This window comes from Sinocyclocheilus anshuiensis, unplaced genomic scaffold (genome assembly GCF_001515605.1).
Source record: "Sinocyclocheilus anshuiensis isolate Anshui unplaced genomic scaffold, SAMN03320099.WGS_v1.1 scaffold821, whole genome shotgun sequence".
Taxonomy (NCBI): Eukaryota; Metazoa; Chordata; class Actinopteri; order Cypriniformes; family Cyprinidae; genus Sinocyclocheilus; species Sinocyclocheilus anshuiensis.
In genome coordinates, this window is record NW_015558606.1 from 173985 (window position 1) to 200653 (window position 26669).

General features: G+C 38.9%; 3 protein-coding genes across 6 annotated transcripts; 1 reads left to right on the top strand and 2 right to left on the bottom strand.

The window, feature by feature from the left end:
* Positions 1-1188: 1188 nt before the first annotated feature.
* Positions 1189-8896, top strand: LOC107680254 (angiopoietin-related protein 4-like). 2 transcript variants are annotated; one of them, XM_016476064.1, is made up of 7 exons: positions 1189-1793; positions 2442-2552; positions 2659-2749; positions 6863-6976; positions 7153-7248; positions 7531-7809; positions 7899-8896. In XM_016476064.1, the coding sequence occupies exons 1-7, from the start codon at positions 1287-1289 to the stop codon at positions 8081-8083; spliced, it is 1383 nt and encodes a 460-aa protein (XP_016331550.1). In that variant the 5' UTR covers positions 1189-1286; the 3' UTR covers positions 8084-8896. The 2 variants fall into 2 exon arrangements, with proteins under 2 accessions (XP_016331550.1, XP_016331551.1); XM_016476065.1 differs by lacking the exons at positions 2442-2552; positions 2659-2749 and adding exons at positions 4649-4759; positions 4859-4946 and having other exon boundaries at positions 7899-8893.
* A 3041-nt stretch (positions 8897-11937) lies between these two features.
* Positions 11938-16750, bottom strand: LOC107680261 (calponin-2-like). Of its 2 annotated transcripts, XR_001633133.1 has the most exons (8): positions 16531-16750; positions 15692-15813; positions 15544-15610; positions 14753-14890; positions 14546-14662; positions 14243-14389; positions 13127-13506; positions 11938-12497 (listed from the first exon to the last, which is right to left on the bottom strand). XR_001633133.1 is itself a non-coding variant. In XM_016476080.1 (7 exons), exons 1-7 carry the CDS (start codon positions 16588-16590, stop codon positions 13237-13239), a joined length of 921 nt encoding a protein of 306 aa, XP_016331566.1. In that variant the 5' UTR covers positions 16591-16750; the 3' UTR covers positions 11938-13236. The 2 variants fall into 2 exon arrangements, 1 of the variants encoding a protein (XP_016331566.1); XM_016476080.1 differs by having other exon boundaries at positions 11938-13506.
* A 3017-nt stretch (positions 16751-19767) lies between these two features.
* On the bottom strand, positions 19768-26088 carry LOC107680253 (mediator of RNA polymerase II transcription subunit 26-like). 2 transcript variants are annotated; one of them, XM_016476062.1, is made up of 3 exons: positions 25694-26088; positions 22278-22352; positions 19768-21775 (listed from the first exon to the last, which is right to left on the bottom strand). In XM_016476062.1, the coding sequence occupies exons 1-3, from the start codon at positions 25763-25765 to the stop codon at positions 20147-20149; spliced, it is 1776 nt and encodes a 591-aa protein (XP_016331548.1). In that variant the 5' UTR covers positions 25766-26088; the 3' UTR covers positions 19768-20146. The 2 variants fall into 2 exon arrangements, with proteins under 2 accessions (XP_016331548.1, XP_016331549.1); XM_016476063.1 differs by lacking the exon at positions 25694-26088 and adding an exon at positions 24837-25328.
* Between the last annotated feature and the right edge of the window lie 581 nt (positions 26089-26669).

The following is a 26669-nucleotide window of genomic DNA, read 5'->3' on the forward strand; positions in this document are numbered from 1 at the left end:
ACTGTACATTATTGTTGCTCCTCTATGCCCTGCCTTTCTGAAACGCGTTGATTTTTACAAAGCTCATCGTTCTGAAAAGCGAGGTGTGCTCTGATTGGCCAGCTATCCAGTGTGTTGTGATTGGCCGAATACCTCAAGCGTGTGACAGAAATGTTACGCCCCTACCATATTGTGATGCCCTGTCAGGCCGGAGCGACGAGACAAAAACATTAAAACCCATCATAAACGAGGCATCTGTTGCATCCAGTGGGGACCTAATTACGGATTATAATGTCTTTTTACGCGTTGTGTTGCATCGCGCCGCGTAAACATAAAACCATGTCTGCATTTGTGATCAGAGAAATGACAAACAACAAGCACTACTCTACACTGCTCAAAACTCGCGTTTGAATCATCAGTGGCAAATTCTTTAAATATGAAAACGTACTTACAGTCTGTGAGTCAGAACAGCCGGCATTGTAGTCTACTCTCCCAGGATCAGGAAACAGTCCTCCATAAAATGCGCTGCACACATGTGTCCTCTTTTGGAAGGCCAAACAAAGTAGTTCCGCTTTCGCAACGGAACACACAGTGTCTTCACAGCATGGCGGCAGTGGTGGCAGCAACAATAAAGTTATGCCTTCTTTCTTTGCGTGAACATTTGGGCAGCGTTATGCAGATCTTCCCACACAGTGACGTGGGGGCGTGTTAGAACGAGACGTTTTAGGAGGGCATGGACGAGTCTTAACTTTTATAAAGAATATCTCTTTGGGTTTGAGACTTTAGTCTTTGCAACTTTAGGGATCTTAACTATTCACGAACAGCTTGTAACACTCCAAAGAGAAAGGAAAACTTGAAATCGCATCATATGACCCCTTTAATATAAATCTAATCTAATCAATAAAACCACTGACTAAAAGTCAAATTAAGTACACATACAAACATAAGAATCAAATAAATTGCTCAATATTCATTATTGTTGTAGACCTACAATCAATTTCCATTAAATCTTACAAAAAAAAAAATTAAAATCAACAGGCATTCTGATTGCAACCAGGTCTATTCTTACATGGTCCACATTTGAAGCAAATATACGGTTAAGGGGGAGGAGGTTGAAACCTGAGCAGACTCACACACTCCCTCCAGATGGCCAACCAATCAGAACACGCTAGACAGCTCAGAAAGCATATAAAAACGAGTTAGCTCTTCAACAGCATGACCCTATGCTCTGGAGAATACTACAACAGCTAACCGGTCTTTACTACAAATTAGAATAACCAGAAAACCACAGACACACAACAAGCAAGATGAAGGTACCACTGGCAAATCTGCTATGCATCACAGTCCTGGCAAGCTCCGGGACAAGCTTCCCGCTGGAAAAGAGAGGAGCTGCTACTGGAAAAGAGAAGAGAGTTCAGTATGCAGCATGGGATGATGTTAATGTGCTTGCACATGGGTTGCTGCAGCTAGGTCAGGGTCTTAAAGAGCATGTGGACAAGACCAAAGGCCAGGTGAGAGACATCACCATCAAGATGAAGGTCCTCGAGCTCACTGTATCCGAGCTTGCCAAGCTGACTCAGCGGCTTCAAGAAGACAGTGAGGCACTGAAAGCAAAAGCCCAGAGTCTGGAAGAACGTGAGACCCTGGTCCTAAACGTGTCCATGGATCTGCGGGAGAAGACAGAGGAGCTGCTCAAAGACAGGAAGAAGGACCATGAGAGGATGAATAAGCTGGAAGAAAAAGTAGATGGCTTGATGCAAGGAGAGGGTTTGGAAGCTACCAACGGCAACTACAGCGATGCCCGAACCATTCAGGTAGGTGAAAAACACTACTTTCAGATTTAAAAAAAGTGAAGCATTTTGTCTTGATTTCAGCCATCTGCCTGACATGCACTGTAATGATTGTGTGTTTGCATATATTTGTAAAAACCATATTCTAAATATTTAAATGAACTAAACAAGAATGATGTGGGTAGGTTTATGTGTTTAAAAACGTTGCATTTCCAGTAGACCACTGAACGGCACACGAGCACATAATAATGACCCTGTGGGTGTGAACGCTGCTTCAAGGCATGAACTGAGAGCCATGTAGTACGTGCAAGGTAGCAGCTGTCTGTGTCCAGACAAAGCAAAATGATATACTTACCTGGGAAGTTTGTAGTCTGTTGACCTTGATACGTTTCTGCAAAAAAAACAAAAACATGCTGAACAGAACCTGAAGTTTTCATACGCATGCAGCCGTTTTTTATTTTGTTGTTGTCTGCACGAACTTAGCGAGTTCATGCTCCTGTTACATAACAGAAAAGCTGGGTCGACTGAAAAGATAATGCAGGACCGGTTATACTGGAAAATGTACGCTTAAATGTCAACAAACCATGCTTATCGTTGCGGTCTGCTGAGGTTTAGAAAAGGCCATGTTTTAAGTTTGAATAAAGACTGACCTCAAACTATTTCTGATTTCAGTGGATGCTGGAGGCGCAAAATAAACGCATTGATGACCTAGTCGAGCGCATCAAGCAACAGCAAGAAAAACTGGATAAACAAAATGTTCGCATCCGGACTCTCCAAAACCAGGTAAAATACTACAATATAAAATATAATATAACTACTAAGTAGTATGGTATTAATGTTAAGTCTATGACTGCAAACGTATCCGTAATATTCATGTCATGTGCACTAGATTAAACTGAGAAGCGAGCGGTCTTCTCTCAAACGGAAGGAGGATGAGGTTCATCTGAACGCGAGCTCTGAACAGCGAGATTCACCTGTTGGTAAGTCAGTTTATATACCTTTATAATAGTAAATAGTAAAAGCTAAGATGTATCCAGTATGTCAAAATCTATACTGGTGAAAATAAGTCGAATTCTCCCATTCACACAATGTACGAATGGACAATCTGTACACACACCGTCAAACACACACAATAAATTATAATCGCATCTATACCGAGAGAAGAAAAAAATAATACAAGAGGAGGTTTTGTTCTTATCAACAGCATGCTGAGACTTGTGCCACTTGTTTTGCTCCTTATGTGATGTTATGAGCAGCATAATGCTGATGGAACATGTCCAATTAGGGGAAAAATCTTAAAAACATTTGGGAAATGCCTTATGGAAATAAGACTCAACATTTCAAACATTTAACTATGAGATTTAAAAAAAAAATAAAAATAAAATTTTCAGAGCAATGGCTGTCTCTAAGTAGGTGAAAGGTGAACCTAGCAGAAATACATGCCACATGCATACAGTCATCCAAAAGAACACAATAAAGCCTCTCATGGCGAGTTCTGACATCAGTGGGATCCAAAGAATGCTTTAAAAGAAACCGATCCCTGGACGCCTTCCAATTGTGTGAGAGTTCATCAGTCTCGGACTGTGTTAACTCAGGGTCACAAGCATACAGAGATTTGTTCCAAATCTGGCCTCAAATCTGGGAAGGTTTATTTCTTTTTCAGATAACTTAGATTAGATTTCCTGGCTCTAATCCACTGAAGCCCGTGTACAGAGTGCATATTTTTGGACCATGAACTTTGTACAGACTTTCCCTGTCGTGTAGAGATCACTCCAAAAAAACAGGCCATTTCTCTAAGAAAAAGTATAACCTTTACCCTAGATCTGTCAGAGCCAGGCTATCCCCCTCAGACCCCCCTGCCTCTACTCATCCACACAAACCACCCCTTTTATTGTAGTCAATGAGAAGTGTGCCACACTAAACAAGACCACTTCACTTAATACCATATGCTTTGAGTCTTTTAAATCTGCTGCATTATTTGTTTAAAAAAAATTTAATTAATTAATTTAAAAAAAAAAATATATATATATATATATAACAAATTATTTAAATAGCCTGTGCAGTTGCTCCTCAAATAGCAGCAGCAGCAGCCGCAGCCTCTGCATTCCCTGATCACTCGCTGTCCATGCATTGTGATGTCAGCAGAGGGGTGCTGTGCACGTGAAAGAGGCGTGGAGGGCTGGACTAAAGGGGGGCAGGGAGGAAGGAATGCTTGTAGCTCTACTGAGGGAAGTCTCTGCTTGGGAACTAGGGGAAAGGTCATGTTTACACCCTCAATTGTTTCAGCCAGGTCAGAATTCACATGTGAAACTGCCTTGGTTAGGCAGATGTTTGCAAAGTGAGCCACATAGTGCACTTATGGTGCCTGAGAAATGTATGTCAGTGTGTACAGCATTACATCGAACGCTCTTTAGGACCAATGTGACGTTTGTTTAATAACAACACGTCAGATGATTTGGACTATTGGGACTATTGCCAAAACAAACTCCATGTTGGCCTTTGGGTTCTTGGGTGAAACGTTCAAGGTTCTGTGTTTTCTGTGTTTTTTTAGTTCACTATTAAACAATGGAGATAAACACTTGTCCTGGACATGTGAGCAATTTCCATTTAGTTCCACCTTTAAAATCCCTGTATGTGTACAGGATGTTTCATACGCATACAGACGTATATAGTTTTTCACTGTCTGCAACTTAGCGAGTTCGTGTTACTGTAACATAACGATGTACAGAAAAAAAAGCTGTGTACAAGACCGGTTATACTGGAAAATAGGAACTTAATTGTCAACAACTCCATGATTATCGTGGCGGTCTGCTGAGGTTTGGAAAAGGCCATGTTTTGAGTGTGAATAAAGACTGACCGCAAACTATTTCTGATTTCAGTTGATGCTGGAGGCGCAAAATAAGCGCATTGATGATTTAGTCGAGCGCATCAAGCAACAGCAAGAAAAACTGGATAAACAAAATGTTCGCATTCGGACCCTCCAACACCAGGTAAGAATACTACAAAATAAAATATAATGTAACTATTAAGTAGTGTGGTGTCAATATATTAAGTCTATGACTGCAAACTTACCCATAATATTCATGTAGATTCGTATGAACAGCGAGCGGTCTTCTCTCAAACGGGAGGATGATGTTCATCTGAACGCGAGCTCTGAACAGCGAGATTCACCTGTTGGTAAGTCAGTTCATCATATTATGCTGTTACACCTTTATAATTAAAAGCTGTTTTTTGGGGGGGGTTTTTACATATAATAATATGTTGAAAATGTGTTTCGTAAAAAAATACACAACAGTTACTAAGACACAAAATCTATATGCTGGCGAAAAGAAGTCTAATTGTTCCATTCACATAATGAATCTGCCTTATTGCACAGTCTCTGATAATTCAAACACGCACAATAATATAATTGCATCTAAAAAACATACAAGAGGAGGTTTTGCTCTTTATCAAAAACATGCTGAGACTTGTGCCACTTGTTTTGCTCCTTTAGCTTTGTTACGTGCTGCATAATGTTAGGGAAACGATTTTGAAAACATATGGGAAATGTCTTATGGAAATAAGACTCAACATTTCAAACATTTAACTATGAGTATTTTAACACTGTGTGTGAGGGTTGAAAATGGAAACTCCATTTCAAAGCAATGACTACCTCTAAGTAGGTGAAAGGTGAATCTATCAGAAACACATGGGCCAGAAGAACAGTCATCCAAACTAACACAATAAAGCCTCTCATGGCGAGTTCTGACATCAGTGGGATCCAAGGAATGCTTTAAAAAAACAAGTTTCCCTGGATGCCTTCCAATTGTGTGAGAGTTCATCAGTCTTGGACTGTTAACTCAGGGTCACGACTCACAAGCATGCAGAGATTTGTTTCAAATCTGGCCAAGAGCAAAGGGAGTTTTTTTTTTTTCAGATATAGTATATCCTGTACTTTAGATTAGATTTCCTGGCTCTAATCCACTGAACACCATGTACAGAGTGCATATTTTTGGACCATGAACTTTATACAGATTTTCCCTGTCGTGTGGAGATCACTCCAAAAACACGTAATTTCTCTCAGAAAACGTGTAACCTTTACCCTAGATCTGTCAGAGCCAGACTATCCCCCTTAGACCCCCACCCCCACCTCTACTCATTCACACAGACCACCCCTTTTATTGTAGTCAATGAGAAGTGTGCCAGACTAAAGAAGACCACTTCACTTAAAACCATATGCTTTGATCCTTTTAAATCTGCTGCATTCATTTTTTTTTAAGTTTACACACACACACACACACACACACACACACACAGATAGATAGATGTGTAACAAATTTAAATTTTCTTTTTTTTTTTTTTTTCAGTTAATGTAGGGCATCCAATTTTTAAACGGACAGACAGTGCCAACATTTTTTTTATTTTTTTTTTGTCATCTGACTCGCATCTCACATAGTCCCTTGAGGGCCTGTGCAGTTGCTCCTCAAATAGCAGCAGCAGCAGCCGCAGCCTCTGCATTCCCTGATCACTCGCTGTCCATGCATTGTGATGTCAGCAGAGGGGTGCTGTGCACGTGAAAGAGGCGTGGAGGGCTGGACTAAAGGGGGGCAGGGAGGAAGGAATGCTTGTAGCTCTACTGAGAGAAGTCTGTGCTTGGGAACTAGGGGAAAGGTCATGTTTACACCCTCAATTGTTTCAGCCAGGTCAGAATTCACATGTGAAACTGCCTTGGTTAGGCAGATGTTTGCAAAGTGAGCCACATAGTGCACTTATGGTGCCTGAGAAATGTATGTCAGTGTGTACAGCATTACATCGAACGCTCTTTAGGACCAATGTGACGTTTGTTTAATAACAACACGTCAGATGATTTGGACTATTGCCCTGGAGTTCAAAACAAACTCCATGTTGGCCTTTGGGTTCTTGGGTGAAACGTTCAAGGTTCTGTGTTTTGAGATAAGGTTTAGTTCACTATTAAACAATGGAGATAAACACTTGTCCTGGACATGTGAGCAATTTCCATTTAGTTCCACCTTTAAAATCCCTGTATGTGTACAGGCTTAGGTAAAGGTCATTTGCAGATGTGTGAAAGTTTGTGGTGTTTTTGTATCTTTCAGCTATGGCTTCTGACTGTCATGAGTTGTTCCTGAGGGGTGAGACCACTAGCGGGCTGTACACCATCCAGCCAACTAACTCTGAGCCTTTTGAGGTCTTCTGCGAAATGACACCCGGTAAGTGGTGCAAATAAATTTTTTGCCACTTTTATTTGTCTATTTATCTCACATGCACTCTTGAAAGACCATCTAAGGCTCCTTTGTTGGTAAAGCAAATTGCATATTGCCTACCTACCCCCAAAACCTCACTCAGAACAGCTTGTAATCCTTTTGTTTTGTGCGTGTATCCACAGAAGGAGGATGGACAGTCATCCAGAGACGCCAAGATGGATCTCTAGACTTCAATCAACTATGGCAGGCATACCAGACTGGTTTTGGGAGCCTAAATGGTAAGAATCCAATGTGAACTGACTCTGTTTTGCATGTGACCAACAGGCTCTGAGCAAATAGCCACTTCTGTCAGTACACTTTGATTAAGGCTAAGTGATTTGCCCATTAATACGAGTTGTAGGGTGGCAGATTAAGGATAGAGGATCAGATCAATCCTATGCCTATGCCCCAATGTATCCCTAATGCCCTTAAGTGATTTAATTGCAGAGTGACTAAATCTCCTGACCTATTCCTAGACCAGAGTACACGTCTCTTAAATGCCTCTTTAATGTCGCTTTCAGGTGAGTTCTGGCTCGGCCTAGAGAAGATCCATTCTGTGTCCAAGGGTGGCAACTACATCCTCAAGGTGCAGTTCTCTGATTGGCGGGATGAGGTTCAGATCATCAACTATCCTTTCCGTCTGAATGGCGAGGAGAGCAACTATTCTTTGCGCATATTGGGGAGCCCTGCTGGGAACCTGGAGAGCGCTCTGTCCACCGAAACATCTGCAGTGCCCTTTTCCACCCGCGACAAAGACAATGACCAGAAGACTGACCTCAACTGTGCCAAACAGCTATCAGGTAACATCATGATGCCATGGGCCATAAAAGAGGTTTTTCTATGTGGGTGATGTTGTGGTTCTAATTGGTTTCTATTTTTGGCTTTCCAGGTGGTTGGTGGTTTAGTAATTGTGGTCGCTCAAACCTGAACGGCAGATATTTTGTTACTCCTGCACCAAAGCAAAGGCACCAGAGAAAACAAGGAGTGTTCTGGAAAACTTGGCACGGCCGCTACTACCCACTGAAAACCACCACCATGATGATTGCACCCGCCGAGATCGAAAACAAGTCATAGAGGACCTCCGCTGAGATCTTAACCAATGATATGGGTGGAGAAACCACAATTCGTAACCTGCCAAAATAACATGTTGGTGCTGAAAAGTTCTATAGCTCTATAAGGAGTGTCTACTGTTGTTTGTTAGAACAGACAAAGTCTGAATCATGAAAGTGGTGGACTCTCAAATCTGCGCAAAAATAGGCTCTTTTATTTAGAACTAAATGTGCCTGGAGCTCTGCAAGCAGCAGCATGTTTTAAATGGTGCAGGCCATTGTAAGGATCTGCTACATGTTTAGATAAATCTGGCAGGGTGACGTCAAAAGACCTGATGGTTAAGCACAATTGCAAGCACTTTCCAAAAGCTAAAAAGCTTGGGGAAGAAATTAGCCTTGCCACTAAAATACGGACCAAATAAGCTATATAAGCTTAAGCCAGTACTTTTGAGAATGCTTATTGTCTCAAGGCATTATCCACAGACAAAGACATGCATTAGTAGATCTGCAGAACATTGAAAGTTCGTTGCCTGACAATTCATTTTAGGTATCTAAACGTGGAAGTTATTTTCTGGTACGCACACGCTGTCTTTCAAAAGCTTAAATGATCTGAGACTACTTGTGTATTTTACTGTTTTGAAATCAAATGAGGAGTTCCTGTGGAGATTCATTTTCTCAGTCACATTGACTGCCTTTATATGTCTATAGCTGTCACTTCTCTGTAAATAACAGAAACATGCATTTTCTTCATAGCATTGCCGCTGTATTCTTGCCAACTTTAAAAGGTCATGCTCTGATTTCCATATTATTTAAATGTTGTACAAAAAATCATTATGTATTTCTTTAACTTTTTACCTATAATTTATGTTTTCCAAGAAGTAAAACATTTTGTTATTGTTTTTATAAAAAATGTTTGGTCTTGAAGAGACCAATAAAATGTATTTTAAAAACTGTCAGCGTCACTGAAGTTCTTGCACTAAACACAAACTCAATGCAAAGTGGGCTTGTTTAGATTAGTATGAAGTGCTAAGCAGGTATACGCAGCTCCTATCAGAGCTGAGGGTTAAATGCATCTACATGCTCATGAGACGACAAGTGATGCTGGAATGTCCTGACGGTGCTCAAGCTTGCTCAGTGCCCTAGAGACAAGAAACATAACTAATATAATTGAGCAGATGGCTGCTAACATACTCAAAAGTCATGCATACAGTTGAACGGCTGTTACTTAGCAGTCAAAAACACTCGTAAAACCAACTTTTATCATAGGAAAAAGCTGAATTGAAGTAAAAATTACTATGCCCTTGAATGTTCCCACAGGAGTGTTGCCATATGGTCTTCACACGTGAACCTTACTTAGCGGAAATCAGCTTATTCTTCTGCCTTGACTTTAAGTAACTAAAGTTGCATTGGCTTCCGAGTGTCACACTCAATGTTTCACACCTGAGAGAAATTCTTAACGTGCCAAATCGTCACTAATGTGCTTTCAGTTACTTACTTCCAGAAGAGTTTAGTGTATTTAACAGTCAAATGCTTTTACGGTTTAAGAGAGGAACAACTGTCTTATCACCTTTGAAAGAAAGTTATCTTTTCTGCTGTGATAAGACAATGTGTAGACAAATAGAATCAAACTGAAATGTGTTCAGGGTCTACATGTAAAATCCTGCTTTATAATAATTACAGATACTTTTGACCTCCACAGGCTTAAAGGTAACAAGATTATGCACTTTATACTGACAAAGGCATATGAATTTCCACATGTCAAGTGGAACTGATTTTATGAAACAAGGTCACTGCATGTAGTTCATTTATGTACAGTACATGGAATTTATTAACAGCATTACAGCCAATTGAAAACTAGGCCATTGCACAAACATAAAGACATGTTTCATAATATAACAGCCATTACGTTTAGCCATTACGGCTCTTATAGCTTCATTCAACAGTCATCCTGCCTATTAATTCCATTAATATATTGTTACTGTATTAAGAACCACTGGAGCGGAACATTACCAAGAAAACTTACAAATATTATTCAATTATGACACCTTTGATTATCATTAATCCTGATGATCCACTCGGCACCCTTTGCTGTTCTGTATTTTTATTTTATTTTATATCTGTTTTGCATTTCACTAAACATCATTGTACATTTTGCTGCCAACATCCGAAGGCAAAAACATTCTAGACAAATTCTGAAGCATTTTAGGCAAAATATACAAAACAGGTCTGCCATAGCTTTCCCCTGATGTGTGTAACTAATATACACTGCAAACCAAAAATACAATTGATTTTTTACATAATAAAAAAGTAGATTTGTTTTAACAGTTAAAACTAATTTTGACATAGGGCTTTCGTTCTTTCTTGTGTGGAACACTGAGGCTGAGTTTTTTTTAACAATAACCGAAACTTTGTTTATAAACATTCTTCAAAATACTTATTTTGTGTTCCATAGAAGTGTAAGAAAGTGTACAGATTGCATGTGTAGTATAATGTTTGCATAATATTGTCTGTATGGCAGGCTGAGCTGCAGTCTACCTGCTTCAACAGGAGTCATGAAGATAAATCAGTATGGAGGTGAGCGGCGTGTCAACATGGAATGTACTGTAGCATTTCATTAGCAAGAAGACATTCATTTTGACAAGCTCACAGCAGGCCTGTTTGAGAAGAGGCACAAGTAAGGTATTAAAAGTACAAATCTGCACATGTGAAGACAAAGTGAAGTTGTAAAAACAAATTGTAACCTCAAGCAGCAAAAACTGGAGCGAACTGAAGAAGCTGGAGAGATGTTGTTAAGCAGCTCCACCTGGTGTAAGCGACGAAAACAACCTCATAATTTTGATACTTTTTATTTATTTATAAAAATTGTAATATTTAGACTTTTTTAACCGTTTTACAAGCCCTCTATTACAAGGTAACCCTGTTTCAAATTCCGGCATACTGTTTTTGCATCTTTTGTTAAACATAAAAAAACGAAATAACGTTGAATATTAAATAATTATTCAAATATATAGTATTTAAAATAAAATAATTATCAGTTGCTTTATAATATAGACTATACTTGATATTGTAGCTAATTATCCCATGCTGACATTTCCACTCATTACCAGATGTTGGCAGTATTACGTATTTTATGTACACCTTTAGACTGTTTTTTTTTAGGCGAATCATCTCTTTCTCAAGTCCAAAGATTATGCTGTACCATTGAAGATATAGCACACGTACATCACTGCATTTACATCAGAGTTAGCTCATCTGAAATACATCTATAGGACGTTTCCTATCAGATGTCAAATAGACGTTTAGAAAATGTCTTTAATATGTTATGGATTAGAGTGTATGTGAAACTGGCATCTTAAAGACGTCTTACATGTTTGAAGCGATCTTTAACAGACATCTTGCAGACGTACGTATGCTATCTGGGTAGTGGGCCCTTCTCCAGTATCTGAGTATGTACTAGTAACTAGTACATAACCGCTTAGCTGACCCAACACTGCTTGATTGACTGACTGGATCAGTGATCCTCAAATCTGGCTCGCGAGATCCACTTTCCTGTAGAGTTTAGCTCCAACCCTATAATCAAACGAACCTGTGATTTTCTAATGATCCTGAAGACATTGATTAGCAAACTCAGGTGTGTTTGATTAGGGTAGAGCTAAACTCTGCAGGAAAGTGGATCTCGCGAGCCAGATTTGAGGATCACTGGACTGGATCATTGATTATGGATCCAGGACTCCCATTGAGAAATAAGCTAGCTGTTTCAAAGATTGCAAATGTTATCTTCCACTTGCATAGGAATGAAAATAACAAACTTGCTTTGTTTATACTGAAGTTTTCAAAGTGCAGCAGTCTGTAAATTAAATGAATCATGACAACAGGAACTGTTGTTCATCATCTTTTATTATGAACCCAGTCATTACTACATCCATCTAAACACCTTATTCCATAAAAAGTTAAAAAAAAACAATTGTAAAGCATACACAGATATATTCATTTATTTATGTGATTTATTTGAGCAGACCTAAGATTTCCAATGTTTAGTACAAAGGGTCATTTGGAATGAGAACAAATACTGTGGAAAAAAAGTAGCGAATCTAGTTCCTAATTTGGAATGTTCAAGGCTCACAATGTTATACTTCAATTTCCTTTCACAATACTATAATCCAAAGAAAACAAGACAAGTTCCAGTTGTTCTGGCTCTGCAAACGGTAAAATATTTGATGAGAATATGAAACACTAATACAAAGATGAACTCTTTAAAACACATTACAGATTGCGTGTGAGACAGTAAAGTGTATTATAAAACATAAAACCACATTCATATCCTCACATCAAGCAAGGAAGTATAATATTTAGAATGTCAAAAGCAGAAATTACTCAAAAATGCTGCTGAAATGATAGATGAACCCTTCCTTTTTGTGCATGTGCTCTCACTTTCCAGCCTAAAAATACAATAGCAAAATATTACTGGGGGAAAAAAGCTCTTAAATTAGCACAATAGACCACATAACTGCAGTAAAGGTTCACCTTATCTAAACCCTCACTATTTTAACTTTGCATCTTTCAACTGTAACAGCAAAAAATCACCTTCACATGCTCGACCGACAAGAAAAAGTTATTTTAAACCCTGAGCATGTTCTATGTTCAAATAATGAATCAGGCTCACGTAACGCTCTTTCTCGTACATACTCAATATTGAATTTCTTCACAACAGCTTGATTAGAACAGAAGAAAACACAAATCATTATTTGGGATTATGTGAATAACTTTGCAATAACCCCCGTCATACTTGTGTTTAACATCAAAGTAGAAATCAGCATTTTCAATGAATAAAAAATAAAATAAAAACTACATTAAACTAAACATTTAAACAAATACTAAATATTATTATAGTGGTTGTGCAATTAAATGACTGTCACATGAACCATATGAAATACAAGAAGTATCAATACACATAACACTTAACTGATATGTTTTGTAGGGCTCTCGCTTCAAATTAACAAAACAATATTTATGAAAAGAACATGTATATAGTTAAAACTAAGTGATATGTTTCATATTGGTCACTTACACCCAGACACTTACTGTGGTATAATGGAATGTTTTGGGTCTTTTGTTTGCAAGGAAGTATCAGCTTTCCTTTAGCTTCTCATTCAGACTCCTAGCCTGCGATTGGTTGATTCAGTAATCTTGACCATCATCCTGATAACCCTGGTATCCCTCGTCTTGGAAATCCGTGTAGCCAGTGTTAGCTTCTCCACTTGCACTGGGTGCACCTTTGGGGCAGTATTTGGCATCATAGATCTGACGGCCAAGCCCGAAATTCTGCCCGCTCTGGTTGGCGCCTTGAGTGTAGCCCATTTGTAGAGACATTGTGGAGTTGTCACACTTATCTGTGCCTAATTTCTGGTCGTAGATGGCACGGCGGGTCCCTGGAGCTGTCATACCAGACTATAAACAGATGAGAGTTATTTAATATTATTCATATACTATTACAGTATTTATTGATATTTTAAATTAATTTTTGAATGAATGTTTCCAAATTTTGTTTAATTTTTTTAAATGTAACCTTTTCATTAAATATTTATATTTCATTTCAGCTTTATTTCAGTTAATGAAAACACTTTTTTATAGTTTTAATTAATAACAAGACTGATAAGAATGCAGAAAATTAGCAATATCATAATTTTGTTGTTTTTGTCATTTTTACGATTTATTTTTTAATATTCCATTTAGCGTTAATTTATATTATTTCAGTTAAAGTAATTTTAGTGCTTCAACTTGAATATATATTATTTCAGTTTATCACCAAGGCGACAGTTGCTTTTTTTTTTTCTTTTTTTTTTAAGTTGAAATTGTTATCTATTTATATTTTATTTCAGTCTAATGTCAATAGACGCTTTTTAAAAGTAAAAAGAAAAGTTTTCTTTTAATATTTCCATTTAGCTTTAATTTATTTTTAGTTTTAGTAATTTTGGTACTTCAAACATATTTTATGTCAGTTAGTGGCCAAGACAACATTTCCAAATTTTGTTTAATTTTTTTAAGTTGAACATTTTTCATCTAATATTTATATTTTATTTCAGCCTAATTTCGATTAATGAAAATGCTTTTTGATGGTTTTAGTAAACAATAACACCTCTGATCAGAAGGCAACATCATTGGACACAGGGAGGGTGGTACTTACCTGGCTAGCACCCTTGTTGGTGCCCATCTGAAGACTGATGGTTGAATGGTCCATTGGCGGTAGAATGTGTGCCTTGGCATCATACAGGTGTCTTCTGGTGCCATAGGCATTCATTCCAGCTTGACTTGCACATTTATTTGTTCCCATCTATTAAAAGACATGCAAGTGAGCTACAAATATTCTCATGGTACTTTCCAGATTGAGGCAAATGAGTTCTGTATTACAAATTGTGAATAATTGTGACTCAAATTCAGATGGTTTAAAATAATGACAGAAACTCAGTCATATAAAATTGAATCATACCTGTAATCCAATGACACATTGCCCAGCTTTCATTTTCTCTTCATCAAATGCCCTCTCCTGTCTCTCTGCATATTTCACGCCAATGTCTACACTTGAGAGGGAGCCCTTGGTTTTAGCCTGTAAACACAGTGAGAATCTATAATTACAGACTTAAATATCAGAGTTATGCTGTTCTCCTCCGAAATTATATCATTCAGCAGGGCTTACCATGCCAGCAAGAGCCAGGAGGGTGGTCTGAACCTGTGTCATATTTCCATTCTCAAACAGATCATTGGCTTCAAAACTATCGTGTGGTTTGAGTCCGTAGGTGGTGATCGCTTTAATGAAGTTGGTCAGGTTCTCCAGCTGCAACAGAGTAAAATAGCTGAATGCAAACAGACAAAACATAACCTTCCACCATAATAGACAATCTTATCAGCAGTTTAAGTGAACACAACAGACAACTATGTTTTCAAAAAAAAATGTCAATGTCAGTTCAATGTCTCTAGCTTTACTAAACCGTTCAGGAATAAACATTTCAGAGAAGTGGGAAAGGTCAGCTCACCTGATGCCAGTTTTGCGACGACTGGTTGATCTTTTTAATAGACCCTGGCTGAAGTTTGTTTATGAGCCTTTAAGGAAACAGCAAGACCTCAAGGTTACACAAAGGTATGTTGTGAAGTGATTATTGAAAAGACATGATGGGAACTTACTCGCAGAGTATGACACCATTTTTTAACCCTTTCTGAAAGTCATCACCAATTGAGCGCCCAGTAACGTCCTCAATCCAGATCCGTAATTCTTCCTCCTTCTGATGGTCATACTTCTGTGCAATCTAATGGAAATAAACAGACAAAACATAACCTTCTACCATAATAGACAATCTTATCAGCAGTTTAAGTGAACACAACAGACAACTATGTTTTCAAAAAAAAAAAGTCAATGTCAGTTCAATGTCTCTAGCTTTACTAAACCGTTCAGGAATAAACATTTCAGAGAAGTGGGAAAGGTCAGCTCACCTGATGCCAGTTTTGCGACGACTGGTTGATCTTTTTAATAGACCCTGGCTGAAGTTTGTTTATGAGCCTTTAAGGAAACAGCAAGACCTCAAGGTTACACAAAGGTATGTTGTGAAGTGATTATTGAAAAGACATGATGGGAACTTACTCGCAGAGTATGACACCATTTTTTAACCCTTTCTGAAAGTCATCACCAATTGAGCGCCCAGTAACGTCCTCAATCCAGATCCGTAATTCTTCCTCCTTCTGATGGTCATACTTCTGTGCAATCTAATTGAAATATGAATATGACATTGATTAATAATGATACAATAATCAGACTATAAGACACCTCTATGCTCATTATTTCAATAATAACACAAGATCTACATTATCATTTCTTTAAGGCCCCACAATATATAAAGAAACAACATGTAGGTGAGTGAGAGATAATTATATGTATGTCTAAATATATAGTCAAACATCAAAATAAGGAAATCAAAGGCCTAACACCATAAATCTGTCTATCTAGTAAACGTCAGGACTGCTAACTGATACTAGTATGCTCAAATCACATCAACACCTATCAGGAAGAGCAATGTGAACCAGTAGCAGCTTTATTGTGAGCACAAACTTGTGTGGTTTATAGGCCAGATTACAATGACATATTTGAGCACTGGAGGCAACGCCCCAAGAACTTCTTGAGAACTTTCTTTACTGTTTCCGCGACTTCTTTTGCGTTTTACTTACTTTAACTTGACAGCTAGTTGCCAGCAAATAACATAATGTAATATGCATTACATGAAGCACGATTGATATTTAACCTTGTATCGTAACACGTGTGTTACATGTTAACACTAAAGGAAGTTTAGGAAATATGTGATACACTTTAGATTCATCAGAATGAGACGAAGTGATTTCTATTAAATATGAGCTACAACATGGCAAACAAAACATGTCTACGTTTTCACGAATGTTTTAAACTAGTTTGTTGATTATACCACGTACCTTGCTTTTCACTTCCGCTGAAAACCCGTATGCTGGACCTCTGTTGAACTGCGAAGACATTGTGTCAGAGACAAGAGCAGCCACAGTTTCAAAACAGGCTGTCGGGAACTGAAAGAAAGACTTCGGAAAAAGTTCGATAGTTTTGTCTGATTTACTATTTTAGAATATGTAGATCCATAACGTCCCCTCGGTTACCTCATCACCAATGAGAGCGCGCGCTCAATGCAGACTCCGCCTCTTTCTTTCCTTCTTGGCCCTGATTGATATCAAAAACTCCATATATGGCACTAAAGTACCAAATTCCTTTACAATGGGAGTATCCCAGTGTCCATCCCGGTATTCCAGACTCGCGGTAGCTGAGGAATGAGTCACCTCTGGGAATAAGGCAGGCTACTGAATGATGTCACTAACATTCATAAAATGTTTCTCTGAAATGCTGAGGAAGCAATGCAAGATAGGATATCATGCTAATAATGGAAGTCTATTTACAAGATTTTGAACTGTTACTGAGGCACGTTGTAAATCCAGTGGTAAACATTAAGTGTAATAATTTTCTCTTAAGTTAAAAAAAAATTTAATTCTTGAAGCACTTTTGTTTTTTTGATGAAATATAAAGATAGATTTGACTTCAGACAGCTTATTAAAGAAATTGTTCATTTCAATATGAAATTGCCATTATTTACATCCCCTCATGTTGTTACAACACTCTGCCTTAAAGGAATAGTTCATACAAAAATATATATTTGTTGAAAATGTACTCACCCCCAGGCCATCCAAGAACTTCATCAGAACAGATCTGGAGATATTTAACATCACATCACTTGCTCACCAATGGATCCTCTGCAGAATGGGTGCCGTCAGAATGAGAGTCCAAACAGCTGATAAAAACATCACAATAATCCACGACTCCAATCCATCAGTATTTGCCTTGTGAAGTGAAAAACTCTTTGTAAGAAACAAATCAATCAAGGCATTTTAACTTTAAACCATCGCTTTTGGCAAAAAAAAATACCATTCCATAATACATAATCCCTAAATAATAAAAAATAATCTAACTGACATATTTGTTTGGAGTTGTTTTGAACTGTTTTTGCTTGTAAACGGTGCTTGATCTGTGCATATTTCTTTCCTGATTCAGATGAGACAACTTTTTCACTGCAGAAAGTAATATTATGATTGAAGGACACATTTAAGCCAAAAGCAAATGATGGATTTGTCTATGTTAATTCATGCACTGGAGTCATGGCAGTTATTTGTGGATTATTGTGATGCTTCATTGCAGAGGATGAACATTGGTGAGCAAGTGACGTAATGCTAAATACGAGGTGGTGCAAAATGCATAAGCATAACAGTCAGACATGTTCATTTTTCACAGCAAAAACATGTTCTGTGTTAAGCTGTTGAATGGAGTCCAGTGTTGCTTTGAACCACATTGACTTAAGCTGAATAAAGCTAACTGAAAATAAGCCGAAACATTCTTCAAAATCTTCTGTCGAGTTCAGCTGAAGAAAGTAAACTATACAGGTTTAGAATGACGTGAAGGGTGTAAACTAAAGAATTTTCATTTTCAGTGAACTATCCCTTTAAGACAGGCTGAGTAGGTTTATACTGCAACCACTTTTGGTTAAAGTTTCTGGTTTGCTTCAGTTAAAGGGGGTTTCCATGACACATCAAACAAGCAAATAGACTACAGCAATTACACTTGAATAGTACATTACAACACATTTTGGTATTTACTATTGATTCATTTAGCATGACAAATATTTTCCTGAAAAGGAACAGAAATATTAAATGACAGATATTCCTCTCATGAACATGTCAGTCATGTAGGTTTGGGACAAATAACCTTGATGGAAGAAAGGGTTCCATGAAGCAAAGAGTTTTGATCATTTTATTTTTTTCAAACAAACGAGTGATGTTAAACACTGAACAAATATACTGATCAAAAATGATCAAAGAAGTCTCTCCTCTAGTTATAAATTGCAAATTATATTTGCAATACCCTAACCAAGTGTTGAGCTCTTAGATGGCCTTTGCTTCAAAAACAATGCATATCCCTGGACTATCTGACATGGTTTTAAAAAAAACTTATGCTGTACTTTTGAAACCAAGTGAAGCTAGCGGAAGCCTTTCCAAACTTTTTACATCAAAGGCACATTGGTAGGATGAAGGTAGCAGAGCACACAGTGTTTGCAAGTCGGCAGCAAATTGGTTTCACCCCTTCACAAGACGTTTGTCTTCAAAACAATGGCAAGGCATTAAAAAAAATATTGAATGAAAAAAAAAAAAAAAACACGATCAATGTCAAACTGAAAACACTGAATGAATAACAGGACCACAACCTATCAATCTAGGTCTATAGACGCCTGTGAACAGCAACACAAACGATTGGGTCTTCCATTCTAAATGCTTTGTTTCCTCCCAAATTCATTACAGTCCCACTTTAAAAAAAAAGAAAAAGAAAAAAGACAAAAAAAAAAAAGGAAAAGACTTCGAAAGGTTTTACATGGATTGCAAGAACTATGTACAGACAAGCAGGATAACGCCCATATTTATGGACACATTTATAGCACAATACGTCCATTTGAGAAAAAAAAGACCATATGGCAGATGCAGGTGTTTCCTTCTGTACCACCTAAACAAAAGTCTAAATGCCATACATTCACTAAGGCTCTTCAAATAAGAAAGTCATTGTTGAATGGTTTCAGTAAGGCAAACAATATCTAAAGGAATGGTAACAAGTATATTTCCAGCATATTAACATTTTCCTGCTTTCCTGTCCTCACAGTTTGAAGATGAAAAGTAGCACCCTCTGTGGCCATTCACTGTGTTTTCTTCTAGCACATGAATACTTTCTCTTTTTTTGACATTTATCCATATTTTTCTTTTGACAATTATCTAGGCAAACAGATTCGTTTAAAATATTGTTTTAACATCTAAAAATAGATTGCTTTTCTCTCATATGAAAATCACGTATATTAAATAAATCGAGAAAGAAATGTTAAGCGAGAAATGACGTTCAGTTCGGAATGGAATGTCGGTATCTACTGCAATTAGCACACGTACGTGAGAGCCGCTGTGGGAAAAAATGTATTTATATATGCCTCATGTACAGCACAAATAAGGGGACAATTGTTGATGCGAACAGAAAAGCCTCAAACATATCTGCACATCTTAGTGGATAACCTTCTGCTAAGAAACAAAAATGGTCAAATAAATAGATGCATACATGATAAGAAACTTTTATAATTTATTCTTTGTCACATAAAGCTTTTTGTAACTGCCAAAAAATGTTCTCGACTTGCTTTTAAACATATCTGTACTGCTCAATGCTTGCTCAGACCCTCCTATTCACACGTTGTGCAAGAACTGGCCCAGTTAAATCCCTGCGAGCCATTATATACAACCCTTGTTTGCAAATTCTTGTTGGTAGCAGCACATCACAAACAGGACATCACTTCAGCTCCTTCTTGTGGAAAACTGAACTCGGAACAACCGCCGTTGGTTCGTTCTTTACACCTGTAAGATGAACCTAGTACAGAGTGACAAGGAGAGTCGGTTCGATCTCCTACGACTCACAGTGGGAACATTGAAAACTTTTCCAAGCCCTGTTCTCTCAGTCTAGGCAAACATATGGCAGGATGTTCAATTTACTCTCATCGTCATGAAGATCCAACGATATACACTCTGTCCAATCAAACCAGGCTCCCTTGGTGTCATAACAACCGTTCACCCCCGGCCAGTGTTCCTTATGTATTCTGAGAAGGTCCTCGTTCGTTACGTCCCGAGTCACCCCGGGTAGTTCTGTCGGGGAGCTGCTCGGTACTAAAACATGCATTTTTTGGGTCTCTTTGACGTCGTGTTCCTCTCGCTTCAAATATTCAGTCATGAAAAAGTGCGCCCCGTGGGTCTGTGCTCCAGAGGATGTGAGGACATTGCTCTGAAGGTTAAGGTACGATTGAATTATTTCATTTCTGGACAGCTCTTTCCAGTTTGTCTGTTGAAAGGGGTTGGGAACCGACGTAGGTGTCTTTTGCTGAGGCATCTCAGTCCTCACCGAAGGCTCTGCGATTGGCGGGCCTTGGCACTCTGCCTCGTGGTGGGATTCTTTTGGAGTGAGGGGCTTAATCTGTCCGGTCACCGGGTCGAACGTCAACCTACGCTCTTTTAACCGCACGGGTTTGGTCCTGTCCTCCGCAGACTGCCCCTGAAGATTTACTGTGTAGTCTCTGGGTCTGTATTTCTTCCGCTTTTTGCCTTCCGAGTTGGAGGTCGCTCTACCCCGCTCCCCCTTAGTCTCCATGCCCTCCAAGCCATGTGTGGAGAGCGGGGAGCCAGAGAGCGGCTCCAGTGTCGCAGTGCTGTGTGGGGGCTGGAAGAGTGTATCCGTAGATCTGTGCAAGTGCATCGAGCCTTCCAGCCCCACAGATGACGGACCATCGCCGATGCACACCTGGGCCGGTGACATTAAAGGCTGCAGTGTGGGCAAAGGCGAGGGCACTTGGGCTGAATTCTGTGACGGGCTCGAGAGAATCCCTTTTGGTGCATATGCTGAAGACCTCTTTGCCATCGTCTCATGCATTATGCTGCGTGGACTCGAGGAGTACCGAGGGCTTTTGGGCTGATGCTGCCCACCTCCATCCATTCTCGCCTGCTGCTGTAACACTGACGTTTTGAGTAAGGAGGAAGTGCTAGGTAGTTTGGTAAGCCCCGGAGAGCTCGGATGAGGCTTCACAGCGTTGACAGGGATTTTGTTGTGCCTGTCATTCTCAAGGTGTTCCATGCGGATTCTGTCAGATGGTACATCATCATCTTTATCCGGGAGTGGATCGGGGCTCCCCCTAATTCCATTTGATGGTGGGGAAGAGGAATACATTGGCTCGTAAAAGGATGCCTTTGTCATTTTGGCCGGCAGATGCGGACTATCCCTTTGCTCCCCCCGCCGCTTTCGGCTGCTGGATTTCTCTGCCTTTGGGGAGTATGTGTTATGGATGTCATTCCTGGTTTTGAGCTCAGGAGCAACCTTGCTTGGAGGGGGGACCGCTGGAGGCGTGTCTGTCCGGCAGGGATGAGCACCGCCATTGGCAGAACCCGGAACATTTGGCACTCCTCTCACCGGAGTGTCACTTTGGCCGGGCTCAATCAGCTTCTGCCAGTTCCGCAGGAGTTTCTTGGCACGTTTGGCAAGGTCCTCATCCTTTGTTTTCTTTCTCACATCGTTAATCAGCTTTCCCAAGCGGGTTTCCTGCATTGAAAAGGAAACAGAGAAAAGTCTCAAAATTGCATATTATAAGTCATATCAAGTCTTCACAAAAAGTATTTTTCTGTCAAATTAATACCATGCAGTGTTAATGAAGAGTAATGATAGACAAGATATTATCTGTTTGTTAATCTAACGTCAAGCGACATTTCCGGTCCAAACGCTCTATCAAACGGTGCTAATATATACTCATGGTGTGTGCTGTACTACTACCGAAAAATCATTATCCTTACTTTATCTTCATACCAAAATCTCAGTTAGCCAGACAGTGACTTATATTTTCTGAATCATTAAAACATTGTCGTCTGGGAAATTGTGAGCATAGAAACAATAGTGTACACCCTGAGTTTTTAAAAGCTTAGCGTAAAAGGATAGTATTCATGCTTGAAATATAGTGCTGACTTGGACCCGGAAAGAGTATTTGATATGTCATATCTTAGGCAGATTAATATTATATTACAGATGATTAGTGTACATCTTTACAAACCTCAAGTGCTTCTTTGGTGATAGGGTATTTCTCCAAACTGGTGATAACATCAAGAACTGCAACCATGTTACAGATCTGTTCAGGAAGACAGACATTTTAAGACAGGAAGACAGACAGTTTAACATAAGCCTGATATGACACATACTATGAAATGTTGTCCAAGATAATGGGTATAGAAGAATGTTGGAATCATATTCTAAAGGCAGGAAGTGTTCAAACCTAAGGCTGGAATACACAATAACTTTTGCTAGAATTTTTCTCCAATCTGCTGTATGAAGTCAACGCTAGTCGCTGAAAGTTAGTCAGTCTCCAGATTTTGACACATTTCACAGAAAAATCAGTTTATGACAAGCGCAGACTCCGATTTTTTAGCGTCAGACTATGATTCCATCCAGTTTGAGAAGATTTTAGAATACATTTTCATTTGTCATGCGTCTTCTAGCAATGACGTGCATGTTTCTGCGTGAATTTCGGAACGACCCACAGTCGTTTAGACCGCATTTACATTGCATAGATCAAGTGATCAATTTTTCTTCCCATGTGGCACACATTGGATATGACCCATTAACGCGTAAGCAGGAAAAAAGCACATGGATTCCGATATTCTCAGATTGGTTTCAGGCCTTATTCATGTGTGGTAATAAATCTGATAGGAATCGGATATGTGCATTTGCATCGCATCTGCCATGTAAGTGGACAAATGTCCTGTATAGGGCTGGGCGATAACGATAATTGCGATACAATTTTCCTCGATAAAATAAATAAAAGTTCAATAAATGTCTGATTTAATGTTTATGTGTCAAAAGTGGAACAAAACATTTGAACCGTGCCACATGGACCATTTATCCGCTCGGCTCAAAGTTTAAAAGGCAGCGCAGTGTGAGCTTACTAGAGCAGATGTGTTCACGCGACCACTAAAAAGCGCTTGAATTCAGTGAAGAACACAAATGACTCTGTGATTTAAAGCAGGATATTCATAGGATAAAAATGTGGGATATTCATATCGAATTGTATTATATAATTAATGTAGACATTAATTAAATGTATTGAGTAATGGAATATAATTAGTTTGTTATTAAGCTATAGTGTTTGTGCATTTACACTAAATGTATTTAGACTGATTTTCATACAAATACTTAGAAACCATATAGTTACATTTTTACCATGGTGTTGAGGTGCTATATGTGTGGTTTTAACTGTGGTTATGATGATCTAAATGTATGCTACTATGGAATGGTTAATTTAAATAAAACTCAAACAGTAAGAATAATTACATTTCACCATATAAAAATGAGGTTGTTACAATTTTTACAGATGTTACTGTTTTTGATAATGAACATAAATTTACATCTGCATAATAACTCAAGCTATTACTATATTAATATTGCAGCCTGCACTGCAAACTGTGCTGAAGAGACACGTCATCAAAGTCAGGCAACAGAAACCTGATTCATGATTTAAAACAATATCACTCATTAGAACATGCAGAAATTAATTTTTCTATTAAGATAATTATTTTAAGAAAAAATGACTGGAAAAGTGCAAAGAATTCAAAAACATGAAGTGTTTGTCATGTTCTGACCATAAACAGTAGATTAAAACCACAATTAACAGTCTTTCACTTAGGAACAAAAATATGCCTTTAAACTTGAAAGAATTAAAGATTTGAAATTTATTGCGGTAATTATTGATAGACTGATATGAAAAACTTTATCCTGATCATTTTTTGGCCACATCCCCCAGCCCTAGTCGTACATCATTGAAAAAGCAATGGTGGTGAATGACGTCAGCTCAGGTGGATGCTTTTCCGGGTCAGTACACAGTGTTGCCAAGTCCTTGGTTTTTCTACAGAATTGGGCTACTTTTACTCTGTTGTGGGTTGTTTTTTTAGTTCCAGGGTTAACGCGATCCCCCCCTCCCCACTATTTACCCCAGGGGGAACGCCATCTGAGGGGAAAACCGTGACCATTTTATTCTGTAACCTTTTACAAAGACAACAAGTGTATGATACCTAGAGTTTTAAAATCTGTACCAATTTTGTAAAGAAGTTTAGTGCATTCCAGCCTTTAGCTATAAAGAAAATCACATGAAGTTGCTCAATGTCTAATATAAAGAAAATCAAATCAAAACACACTGACACTTGGCACACAAGCAAATTTGTTTCCACACTATTTTGTAAGTGTCAGATATAGAATATTAAAACAAATGTGATACACTGAAGTTTATCAGTTACAATTTGGTGCATCATAGACATCTCACCTCTCATTCACAGTCAGTGAGAGTGGAAAAAGTCTGCACAACTTTTAATCTGCGGAAGCAGAAACTGAACACTTCAATCAATAGACAACAAGTTTAACCTATTTACTCCAGGGCAGCATTCCGACCCTCCTAACCTTACCAATTTAACCCCAAGAGACTAGTAACAACGCAATAAACGTTGTATGGGCATCCATAGCCAAACACCCAACAGACTACATAAATAGTCAATGTGTGTATGAAATGTACTCAGAATCAAACATCTTGTAAGAGTTAAATAAAACCCGACCACTTTTTACTTACCATAAAGTCTCCGGTGAAGACACTCGCTAGAACCTTAAAGTTGGGAATATTATTGTGATAGCAATTGTTAGCCTAGTACAAGATTAGATGTGGCTGTCACATTTTCCAGTCAGACAGTTGGTTAGCTCTGCGTCCCCAGTTAGCACGGCAACGTAGCCGGAACAGCTACCAGCTGTGTGCTCAGGTTAGTTCACACACATTCGGGACAGCCAAGACCACACATCTACGACTGTTTGAAGGCATCGACAAAGGTTTCATCTCTCTTGGTGATACAGAATCAAGCTAACTCAATGCTCTCAGCATGAATTCGTCTGCTAGCGCTTTGCTAATGCCACTGTGTCAGCTAACCACATATACCGAGCTCATATTAGCCAAGATATGCCGTGTATAAGCCGGAAACAACAGACAGTGTTCACTGGCGACATTAGCGATACTGTTAAACTTACAAAAAGCGATAAACGAGCAGAGAATTCTTTAAATCTGCTCCAAAGCTCAATAGCAGATAGCGTGACATGAAACAGCTAGCGGACGACAGGCTTCCCGCAACATGTCATCTGTGTCTGATCGCAACATGCACATTAAATCGAGATGGCCGCTTTAATAAAAGCTCACGATGCATGCTTATGTTTGAAGGCAGGATTGTATCCCGCCTGTCCGGTTGTTCCATTAGCGTAGCGCGAGGGGTAACGTTAAATGTGGCTCCCGTCAGTTAGCGAACTGCTAAAGGGAGCTCCACATCTGCTCTGCCACACATTCAGACGCTCGACACGGCGTTTGGCGGGTCGAAATAAGGCTCTAACTGTGTCGTGTCGGGGAAAGTGAGCTTTGGTCGGCAGGAGAGTGAGCGGGTTACTCACATTGCTCTGGCTATCGATGGCCTGCAGCAGCCGGTCTCTCATCTGCTGCGGGGTTGCGGAGGCCGTTGTCATTGCCTGCTCGGTGCGAATCGGCCGACGGGGGAAAAATCCTCCGGATTCAAGGGCTTAATGGATTGCAGGAACTCACAGACCTCTCGGGAGGATTGAGAAGTGGCGGAACCACATGTTTCTGATGTGATTGTTGGCTTGAGAAATGGTGTATGTGTGTTCAGTTGGGAGATGAAGATTCGACGGTTGTCGTGTCTCTCCGCCTCATTGCGTCGAACGCTCTCACCGATCTCATGAACTCCACTGGATCAAAACCTCAGGCCCGCTGCATTATGGGAGAGCGCGACGCCGCGTGACGCCATCACGCAGGTTCGAATCAACTCAGCCAGACACTGACGCAGAACCCAGACGGTTAGAATATGACAAAAAACACAGTACTTACCATTTTTAACGAATATGTTGGAAGTTTTTAATATATTAAATATATGCACATGATATAATCAGCACCATGATAAATGTCCATAATACACAATAAACATGTTACAAATTATACAAACCATAAACATATTAGGTTCTAGAGAAAGATATGAATGAGGAAAAGGATGTCACTGCACTAAGCGATCAACATATTGAAGAAAATTAATGCAAATTATTAAGACCATTTATTTAATGTATATGGAACTTTCCCTAATAATAGAGGTCTATTAATAATTGCATATTAGATTTTTATTTTTGTGTCCTATGGCTATCGAAAACATTTATCAATTACTGTTAGCAAATATATTTACTTTTCTCTTTATGAATCTATTCTCTATAACAATCACATTGCAATTCTTTGCAATATTACATGTATGGAGTCTATAATTATAAAATAGTTATAAGCTCAGATCTAGCTTCTCTTAATCGTATATCTTAATATTTTTGAGCACAGAGGAAAATAATACAAACAAATATGCTTTTTAACATT